This window comes from Crocodylus porosus, unplaced genomic scaffold (assembly GCF_001723895.1).
Source record: "Crocodylus porosus isolate Cpor-Errol unplaced genomic scaffold, CroPor_comp1, whole genome shotgun sequence".
NCBI lineage: Eukaryota > Metazoa > Chordata > Crocodylia > Crocodylidae > Crocodylus > Crocodylus porosus.
Window position 1 is genome coordinate 169,097,441 of NW_017728906.1, and position 11,551 is coordinate 169,108,991.

Genomic DNA, 11,551 nt, shown 5'->3' on the forward strand with positions numbered 1-11,551 from the left:
ATTTAGGTTTCCATCCCTCAGCAGTCCCAGAAATTTAGGAAGTGAGAAAAAGAAACTGCATGAAAGTTGAATCTTTATTACATTTTCTGTACCCTCAAAAATAGTAATCTGAGATAAAGAAGGGACACCAGGAGAAAAACCATGGTAAAGAAAGTCCATCCAGGAAGCAGCAGGCTGGTAATACATGGGAATGTGGGCCATGGTGGTGAGGAAGTGCTCCTTCTCTTTCTTTCTGAACTGGTGCACAACGTTTTATAAAATAAAACACAAGACTATCTGGGATCAAAAGTTCACTCAATTTTCTCCTCACCACAACCTACACATGGGAATTATTTTGTATGTAAAATACCTCAATGTTTATGGGTGACTGCTGCCTCCCAAGTCTGGGGTGGGGCACCAGACTGCCAACAGTGGGGAGGTCCGCCAGCAGTTGATCGTGGACCAGAGGGGGTGGGTCTTCCAGCGGCCAATTGCTGAGCTCAGAATCACCAGTGGCGAAACTGGCAAACCAGATATGCACTTCTGCCTACACTTCTGGTTTTGCAGCTGGTGCTGCCAGGGGATGCACGGCCAATCTCAGGGGGTGCACATGCAGCCCCTACACATTGCCAATGTCAACATGGCACAGCACTGTGCATAAATATTGTCCTGGGATTAGACAGTTCTGGAGAATAAAGGTAGAGATCTGACTTGCAATAATGTTCTCACAAAAGAGCGCTCCTTACTGTTACAAAGATTGATTTTTTTATATTTAAGAAGCCAATCATTTTTTCTTTAGATTGTCTGCCTTAACCAAGAACTAATATGTAACTTTTAAATGTGCATGTTTGCAGAGGATTGCTATTAGTTTGTGCTAGATACCACTGTGGAGGCCACTAATTACCGCTGATGATATTTGTTTAAAACCGTTTCCACTTACAGTGTTATTTTTCTTAAATTATAGTGAGGTGATACATTAGATAAACATCTTTAGCACACAGCATCAAGATGTTCCAAACGAGTCAAATAGAAATTTAGAGGAGGAAAATGAAAGCTTTCAACCCTACATTACAGGACCAAGTATTTATTATGAAAAAGACATCAATCTCATAACTTCATACACAAATCCTCAAAATCACAGAACAGCATATAATTTTATTACCGACATAATAATTCATAAACTGGTAACATAAAATATTAGGAAAAGAGAATATTGCCAGCTATTACATAATGTTGAGACTCTTTAATTTATATTTACTCAAAAGTGTGCGTATCTCTAGGAAATGCTATTCTGCTTATCAGACAGATTTATTTTATTGCAGGAATACTTACCTAAGCTGTTTAAAAGCCTCAGCTCTGACAAGTGGTGTCTCGACAGAATGTTCAAAAAGAGCTCCTTCTGGCCCTGAAAGACAAGATAACATATTCAAGAAAATTATAGTACTGTTTTGTATGCCATTTTAGTATCATAAAGTAAGCTTCTATGCACTTATAAAAAAAAAAAGACATTTTAGCAAGATAGATTAAGTTCCAACACTCCTTACTTATTTTGAATAGGCTGATACCCAAAATCAAAATGAACAGCCTAAGTGTAAATCTCTAAAACGAATAAAAAATCTTCTTGACATATGCAAATTAGTGAATAAGGTGAAGCAGAAATGATCTGTTCATGTTAAAACACACTAGGTAAGTAGGATTTTAACACTGAAGTTTCCATTAGAATTGATATCAGTCATACAACTAAAATCCCACAATTTTTTTGAAAATCTCATATAGCTCTGCTTTAGGTAATGCAGCTTATTGTATGGTAATCTGTATGTAAGGTGACTAACTATATAGATTCCCTTTCTCCTCTGGTAAAATTGATGAGTAAATAATGGTGTTTAAGCGTTAGGAATGAAGGTAGGAAAGTACCATGTTCACCATCAAACACTAGAGATAGATATTTATGAAAGATTTTGAATATTATTCATAAAAGTAACATGAGTTCAATTTAAAAAATCCCTGAATATTTATTTAATATTTCTGCTTTACTGTTAACACAAACAACATAACAATAATCAATAAACAATAAACAATAATCAATAAAAACAATAATCAATCTAGAAATGCAAAGATCTAGAAGTCTTGGTTCAGAAATGATAACTTTTATTAGACAAACTAAGAAATCCCCCCAAAATTCTCTTTTTCTGCAAGCTTTCTGCAAAAGTCCCCATAGGTAGGAAATAAATTATTAGATTTCCTTTCTAATTTAATCTCTTTTGATATCATATTTAAAGGTTTTATAAGACCATCCTGGAAAAATCAAATAATATTTATTTGGTACAATAAGAAACCTTGAACTATTACTCAATGTTATATTGCATAAAAAATGGAATACACAACTATTAAGGAATATTAAATCTACTCCAAATATAAACTAAGCTTCTCTACTAGTCTAAACAATTCATTTAAAAACCTGTATAATATTTATATTTCCTGCACATTCTGTACACAAAAACCCTGTAACAACTACTGAATCAAATAGCTTACGTCTTAAACTATTATCAGGTTCATCCAGGCTAATGTGGTTAGGACATATTTAGCTATGCAACCATTAATGAAGTGAGCACTCCTGTATACCAGAATAAAATTGGGTCAACATAGTGTTGGTTACTAACTGTAATGCAAATTCAGGACTTAATCTGGGCCCAAAATATATTTAGAGTGACAGCCTTCAGGACTGCCATAGCCTATTTCAGGTTCATGGCTGCTGATGCATGAATTTATCCTGAGGGCCTCTGTAGATAAATACTGCACTGCATTATGACCCAATCACCAATTCCCTTCCCAAGGGCAAAATCCAAAACTCTGATTTCTTAAATACGCCTCCATGCTGTCTGACCTGTGCTCCTGCTACTCCAGGTGACTAGATAAGACTGTTACAGCCAGCATGAGTGTTGGTGCCAGCCCCCCAACTCTCCCTGGCTGAAGAGCTTGGGAGCGGCTGGGCAAGGCAGTTTGCCCATTACAGGACAATTTGTGCCTCAACAAAGTGCACGTGTAGGGGTGTGTGCTACAGCAATCTGTGCCACTGCAAGTGCACGCCCCTGCATATCTGGACGTGGCCTATATACTTTTTAACCTTTTTACTCCTTATTGCTATATTACTTGCTGTCTTTTCAATCTGCTCCTTCACTTCAAGTCTACCTTATTTTAAGTTATAATATTAATGATGATGATAACATTAGAAATGTGCAACTTTTAGATGTAAATTACCATAATTTTTTTTGCTTCATAACATTAAAAAGACACAGAACTTGCAAAGCAAAATATAAATCAGAACATCTAATGGTCCAGTGGGACAGGTTTACCACATAGTTAGCTTGTGGAATAATAGTACAGGTACTCGCCTGTGGGCACATCTACATGTCACCCTACAGCAACATAGCAACATGCTACATTTCTCTACAGCATGCTTTGAGGACATAGCAATCACATGTGTCTACAGGTGATCGCCAGCTACATCACCATAGTGGCATGCTCCCTGGGTATAATGTGCTGCTACGGCGACATAGTGGTGAAATCTAACCATGTGCCATGTGTATGGCACAGAAGTACTAAAGCATGGTGCCATAGCAATGTCACAGTATGGCAATGGGTAGACACTCCCTGTGAGGTGTAAGGTGTGAATTTGATTCCCATTGGGTTAAAGAGGGCACTAAACCTAGTCCTGACACTTCCTTAGGAAGTGCTTAAACAATAGGCTGTTATATCAAAGGTGGATGATATCACCACCTCCTTCTCTAGAAATTCTTTAAAGAGAACAGAGAACTGCACTCATGTCTTTTAAAAGGATGGATCCAGGCTTCTCAGAAAACAGTCATTAATGCTGGGTGTTCCCTGTTGGCTAATTCTAGATGGATCCTTGCTTTGTTTTATGACTGCATTGTGAGGTGCTTAATTATGCCATGCATTGTACAAGACTCCCAGGTGCCTAACTCAGGATTCTGGATATCATTCTGGAGGCCAAGTGCCTAGAAGTTGAATGCTGCAGTATTTAACTTGTATATTTACCCTTTATTGGATCTAGACATATGTCTCTCATTACTCCATCTGAGTGGTTTTGTTGAGTGTGAGAGAGCATTGGCACAAATATACAGAAATTTAGGCCAACCCTAAGGGTTATTTTGAACTCAGGAACAGTAAGTTGTGACATAGTTGGCAGCAGATTGAAGCTCAAAGTTCAGCAGAGCTGCTGGAGTCATGCTGGATTGCTGCTGACATTTGAATGTACTGGTTTTGAGTGTTGACAGGTGGTGGGTATGGGCTTGATGCTGGCCCTAAGGTCAGTCCTAGCCATTATTGTAGACATAGCCTGTATGGATTAATATAGATTAATGCATGTATTAATGTGATGTGCCTGTATTGTGCCATGCTGGCAGCGCACGGTTATTTTTAGCTGCTATGTCACTGTAGCAATGAACTATACCGAGGGAGTGTGTTGCTACAGCAACATAGTGGCGGTGTCACAGTTTTTGTCTGCAGACGCTAGGTCGCCATAGTGCATTGCTACAGTGATGCAGTGTCGCATGTAGACATGCCCACTGAGAAGTATAAAATGCATGAAATCTACATAAATCTCTTAAGGCTTCTTCATAAATTTTAAGTCTTTCTCCTTTCAAAATAATACCACTTTTTCTTAAACATAAACAATCACTTTACTTTCTCTTTCTATTATTATTGTTCTGGTAGTGCCACATGGTGGCACTGATTCATGGAGTCTCCCAAATAGAACTGGTTAACAATTTTGCAGTCAAAATAAATGCATCAGAAATGCTGTCTCAATGGAATTGAGACATTCTGCAGAATGTGGACTTTATTCAAAACTTTCAACTCTAAATTTACTTGATAAGCAAAGCTTTTCCTTTGATTTTGAGAAAGTTCCTTCACGTCTTATTCATCTTTTGCAGGTTGATTTTGGTGCAAGTGCAAGTCTTTCTTGTGATAACAGAAAACAGTCTTGTAAATGGTTCTTTTGGCAATTTAAAAGTATGGGTCTGATATGGATCAGTCATCAGCCTATGCGTTTTCTATCTCAGCAAAATTTCACTGTTATGGTTTTGTTGTGTGTTTGTAGTGCTGTTATGATGAAGTGGATGCTCATCCATTGATATATGAATGACGATTTAGCTGGCCAGTGTTCACAAGTTGCTTCCAAGTCCATGATTTATCATGAGGAAATTGATCTTGACAGATTCTCCCTGATGTAGTCCTGGAAAGACTTTAGCAGAGTATTTAGTTGTAACAAGCTTTCAACTTCATGCCTGCTGAAATGCTTAATTTCTTTTATCTATGGTGGTCACTGTGCTGGTTTCTGACATTTCATTCAGGTCCCAGAAATCTGATTTATACTCAAAAAGCATGATATTTGAGTTGAAAAGACTGATTCCTATTTTGCTCCCAGGGCAGCTGGTAACGATAGGTACTTGATAGTTCTTGTATTCTATAGAGATACCTGGGAAAAGACCCTTTTGTGTAGGCATCTCCTGTATTGCTTTTACTTTTGGGGGTCACTTCCTAATCCTATGGAAGTCAGTAAGTGTTTTATGCTGTGAGGGTTCAGCCGGGAAGTAGGTGGCCAGGCCTGTGGTAGGCCACTAGGAGAAACTAAAGGGTCAGCTGGGTGGGAGCACAGATTACTGGAGCATCAGGTCAGGGTCCAGGTCAGAGGGGGTGAGAATGCAGAAACCAAGTTTCAGGAGAGCTGACAGCGGAAATCCAAAATGTAGAACAGGAAGCAGGCTGAGATCAGGAAACAGGAGTCGCAGAGCTAGTGTTAAATTTGAGGAGAAATGCAAAATCAGGATGAGGAAAAGCCAAAGCTGAGTCAGGAGACAGAAGATGTAGACAGAGCAGTGAACACAAGGCTTGCCAGGACAAACTAAGGTTGTGTCAAGGCATGCCTGCAGCCTGAGGCTGCAGGTTTGCTTAAAAGGGGTGAGTGTCATATTCAGCAGCTAATCTGGTTGCACATAACTGGGGCAGTCGCATTAGCCAGGCAGGCATGATAACCCAAGTACTTGGCCTGGCCAGGCATGCCTGATCAGAGGCCCTGACATATGCAATGTTCCACAGCTAATCGCAATTTCATCGTGGTTCTTTCTGCTTTCTAGAAAGATGAGGTTATTGTGATAACTGCCACAGCCTCATTATGTATCTACATTTATACAAAAGGACACTGCCAGCTATGATGCTGACCCCAGCAAGTCCTACTATGCCTTGTTAGCAGTGTTGATACTCTTCTGCTGCAGCTTTATTCCCAACCAGTATTCTTAACTATCTATATCTCCATGCAGGTGTTTAAAATACAGCAAAGCAGTTGTTTTTTTACAAATTTAGTAGTATTTACCAACCTCTGGTTTTGCCATTAACTATTAAAAATACTTTTGCTTTGTCCAGTTCAGATAACATGTTACAGAAAGATGATCCTGGGCCCTGTTACATCATCTCTGGGCAGAGCCTGAAGTGGAAACTTATGGGAGAAATTTGGCTGGGGAGTGCTTGTCCCTTAGTCCTGGGGACAACCATCAGGCCTCAGTCTGGCACCAAAAGGGTTACACTGGGCTCTTGGTAGCCATGTGTGGCTGGAACTGGCTCCCGTTGGGCCCTGAGAATTCTGGTGAACATTGAGAGGGTCCCAACCTCATTTGGACATCCTCTGGAGAGAGAAAAGCGAGGGAGGTAAGTATCTCACACATCTACATAGAGTTGTGGAACCTGAGCTGGGAGCCTGAGAGGAAGCCAGACATGCATAACTCTAGTGGATGCACCCCCCAGGCCCTGCAGCAGACAGAGAGAAGCGCAGTGCTTGGGAGCAGGTGAATGAAAGCCATGGTCAGTGAGTAACTGTGAAAATTACATAAAGGGGAGGTTGTGACAAGGGAGAAGGTTTAATTGAAAGACCGAGACTACTGGATGGGTGATCAGAGAAAAATAAAAGGGGTTTAAGTCATATGGGATCAAATTAGAAGAGTGAATTAATTAATATAGAAGAAAATTATGTTATTTGATGAAGGAACGTTGAGTCCTGCACCCTACATTGCTTAATGAATTGCAAGGTTATGGTGATTAATTAAGGAAGTGAGGGGCTGCCTTGCTTAATTGAGGAATGGAGGAATGGAAAGCCATGATTTGATTGATAAGGGGAAGGGTGGCAGACACTGATTATTGGCTGAACCAAGGCTGAACCTTTAATTGCTGGCAGAAAAATTTAAGATTGCAGTGCTTAAGCAAGGAATTGAGGAATTGCGGCAGCATGGCTTAATTGGTTAGTACTTAGTTAAGGAACTGAGAAGCTGTGGCAGCACTATTTAATTGATGACTAGAGAATGTGAGCTTGCTGAGCATAATTGATGAACTGAGGAGTGATGGGCCAAGATAGCATCAACAGTTTGACCAAGATGGGAAATCAGCGAGAGTGGGAGTGCTTGGATAACCCATAGGAAATGAGGAGACTGCTATGGGGAGGCCCTATGTATGTGGCAGAATACCAGGGCCCTCCTACCTAGAGCCTATCAAGTCAATTCCAACTAGATGGTGACAGAACAGGGTATAGGGGAACCTGGTATATCCATCCCAAGTTTTAACTGTTTTGTTAACTTCTGGTGACATCTGCCTCTCGATTGTTTCATTAACATCATAGTGTGGCGGGTGAAAGCAGTGTGAGGTAACGGTGAAGTTGAGGTGCACTGGGGAGCACCTGCCTACATAACATTTCCTCTGTTGTAGGCTTGCACTTGTGGGCTCTACTATTTGCTTTATTGCTCTGTTTTAAATCTTTATGTAATAAGTATTCAGGAAGGTACTGTACTTGCTGCAGCATTTTATTTGTTTCAGGCGTAGCATGTCTGGAAGATATTCTAGTCCTTTATTAACATCTTTTAACATTTTTGCTTCAGGGATGCCAATGTGCACTGTCTACATATTTGTTTTGCTTCTTTATCTCCTGCTTGTCCAGGACAAACATCACTAAATTCATGCATGAATTCATTTGTTTAGCTGAAACCAGTGACTTCTGTGATGTCTACTTGATGTTTCTCATGTGCTTTTCTTTGATATTCTGCTTGTAATTTACACTACCCTAGTGAGATTATGATTGTGCTTTATAATTTGTCTCTGTCCTCTGGCTTAATGATGGGGAAGTATTCATAGCCTGGCAAATTCACTGATGCCCCACTGTCTGGCATTCAGGTGGCTGTTTGTGCTGACACTGCCTTGTCTTTGAATCTGCCCTTAGAAATTACGTGTTTTTGCAATTTTTTACTGCATTAATATCTTATACATGTCAAATCTTTTCTTCTTAGTCACTGCTTGATTCATCAATAGAATGAACTCATCCCTCTCCTCTTCCTGTTTACAAGCTTTTGTTTAATGAGTTAAAATTACTGCATACGATTAATACATTCATGGATGTTAGGGTCGGAAGGGACCTCAGTAGGTCATCGAGTCCGATCCCCTGCCTAGGGCAGGAAAGAGCACAGGGATCAGACTACCCCAGTTAGATGCTTGTCCAGTCTCCTCCTGAAGACCCCAAGGTAGGGGAGAGCACCACCTCCCTTGGAAGCCCATATGATTAGCATATGATAATAAATTAAGTGTACTTTCCATTATAACAATATCACCTTTAGTAGCTACTTGCTTATCTTTATATTTTGATCACTTTTACTTTGTATTTGTGTGTTTGATTTTACACACATTCTTTTAATTTAATTTTCCATTTATTTGTATACTCTGCTGTATTTTTAGCACTTATCACTGTGTCTTGTCCACTTAGCTTCTGCATTTGGTTATCAACTTGTTTCCTAGTTATGCACATGTACAATTTCTTGGTAAACATAATGTGAGCTCTATATATTATCACTTGAGTCCCTATACCTTTTGCTTCTGTTGGCAATCTATCATCTAATCACAAGCCAGTCATTTTTGTGCTGGTTTCATTTGATTCTTGATTGCACTGATTAAGAAGACAGACCTGATACATGGAATAGTCTATGGACTGAAAACATTTTTGGAGCATGTCTGGGATTTTACAAGGGTTCTCTCAGTTTGAAGCATATTGTAGCCTTTGGTCATTATAGGTAATTATATACCTATTCTTTATAGTAGCATAAAGAACAGGTATAATAATATACCTGTTCTTTCATTTTTCCATTTAACCCAGCACTGTTGTTATTTTGCAGTTTACTTACTGTGATCTGAAGAAAGTTAAATTACTAAACATTTCTTCTCCCAGGGCCAACTGCTTGGGGACAAGAATCTAGTCTTCCATCGTAACTATTATTTTTTTCATGTCATAGTAGGGTTGGAGCATTGTTGTAGCCCACAGGGTCTGGGAAATAGGAGAGGCAACCTATTTTTTCATGATATCTTTTATAGGACCAACTGTATAGTAGGGAGTGATCGCTGAACCATAGGGAAGTAGAGTTTCTACAATTTCTTTCTGTAGCCTGTTCCCATGCTTGACAGACAAGCTTTTGGGATGTTGGCATTTTTTGCCCAAACACTTGTTTAACATTTCCCTCCACTATACAGTTGGTCCAATAAAAGATATCACAAAAATACCCTTGCCTTTCATATATTATTTTTTATGCTCCTTCTCTCCCCTTCATAATATTCTTAGTTTCTAATTTTACATACTTACAGAAGCTGAGTTAGTTCTGACACCATGTTCAGCATACGAGTATAAAGGAGTAAAGGTAAAATAGTGCAGGAAGACTTTATTCCATTGTCTACATACATTTTTTTTCATCAAGCACTTTCTGCTACTAGTTTGCTAAATTCCTACACATATTTATTAGGGCTGTGTGAAGCTTTGGTCCCCAGTTCAATTTGGTGGAGATTCGGCCCAATTCGGTGGCTGAATCTCCAAATTAGAATCGAACCAGAGGACACTTTAATATCTCTGAATCAAATCAGAACCCTCTGAATTGATTTGGAGAGATTAGGAAAGGTTTGGCGATTTGGACATAGACACAGGTTTAAAAGTTTTTTTCTACATACCTCAAGGTACCAGGTGGCTCATAAATGCTGAGATGCAAGGGCGGATCAAGCATCACACAGAAGCACGAAGATCTCCCCAGCACACTCAGTAGCAGGCCTGTAAGTGGACCAGTAGCACTTCTGGTCCACTTCTAGGTCCGCTGGAGAGCGCACTGCCCTCCCCCCCTACATGCACCTCTCTGACTCTGCAACTGGTGCCTCCTGGATCTGTGGGGGCACCTGGGGTCCCCCTGTGGCCAATTGTTGAGCTGGGATGAGGTGCAGGGGGCTCCCCGTGAGCTCCCAAGCAGACTTTTGGTTCACTTCTGGGTTCGCTGCCGAGCACACTGGGGGCCCCCTACACTCCTGTGGGACACTCCATCTGCCTTACCATCGCAGCATTCATGAGCCGTGCCTGGCACCTTGAGGTATGTAGAAAAAATGTTGAAAGCTGTGTCTATGTCTGAATTGCCAATTCTCTGAATCAGCATTGAATCTTTAGATTTGGATTCAGCTTAATTGAATCGGGAGCAGTGATCCAAATCAAATCACTGTCCCTGATTTGGGCTGAATCTGATTCAAATAGGGCCCATTTTGCACAACCCTAATATTTATACTATAGCACCTCTATTCAGAGGCTATTAGAACACAGAGTTCTAAGCCTGGAGGGCTACGATGGCTGGGAAGTGCTTTGTATTACTCAGTGACATTTTTTTTCCTCAGACTTAGATTACATAAATGTAAGTGAACTTCTTTGAACTTCAGTGTACAACAGTCCGTTAAACAATTTATTAGCAACTGTGTGCATATTTTGGCTAAAATTCCCAGGTGTTTTATGTGAACAAAGGCAGCTAAGATTTGTGAGAGGCTATAACTTTTTATCATGCATGTTACCTCTCATTCATTCCATCTAACATTTTAACATGCATTCAAAAAGTATCTCCTAGTTATCTAATTTTCTTATTTATTTGTCCCCATTAATTTAATATCTTGTATCATTTCTCTGATACTTTCCTCATTTGTTTATATTACTGCGTCCTACTTATCTTGGACTGTAAAACAACTGTAATTGAAAAAGTAGGATCAAGACAGGGATTGCAAATAATTCTACTGGAACTGTTATGAATAGGGAAGGAGAGATAACTAAAGCAACCAGGCTACCTACCTACCTTTGTTTCAATCTTTGGCCCCTTTTCCCCTGAGGTCATTTCTTCTATTTATATCTAAAGGGAATGTAGAACAGTAACAACTATTTAAGCTACAATAGAACACAAATGAGTAACTTTAGCTCCAAGAATGTACAACACTTTAATAATGGATAGGTGTCATTAACTCACCCTTTTCATTAATAAAGGTATTTTTGTGAGTTACATGTCCACTATATACAGAATTCATAACTAGATACACATCCCCACATAACTGGCCACAAGAGCTGACCCAACAAGAAGTTGCATGCAAGTTTAAATGTTATGCAGTTGCATACTTGTATTGTAATTAGTGTTAATAAATATGCTCCAGAGGTTCTTTATCTTTTTTTGTTCAATGCCCATTA

The 11,551-nt window shown here is 39.6% G+C and overlaps 1 protein-coding gene across 2 annotated transcripts in view; it reads right to left on the reverse strand.

The window, feature by feature from the left end:
- The window catches only part of SGCG (sarcoglycan gamma), a 234,021-nt gene that overhangs the window by 76,245 nt on the left and 146,225 nt on the right, over window positions 1-11,551 (reverse strand). For both annotated transcript variants that reach the window (XM_019530178.1, XM_019530179.1), the window contains one exon: window positions 1,312-1,384. In XM_019530178.1, coding sequence (XP_019385723.1) covers window positions 1,312-1,384 — 73 coding nt within the window. The remainder of the gene's footprint in view (window positions 1-1,311; window positions 1,385-11,551) is intronic.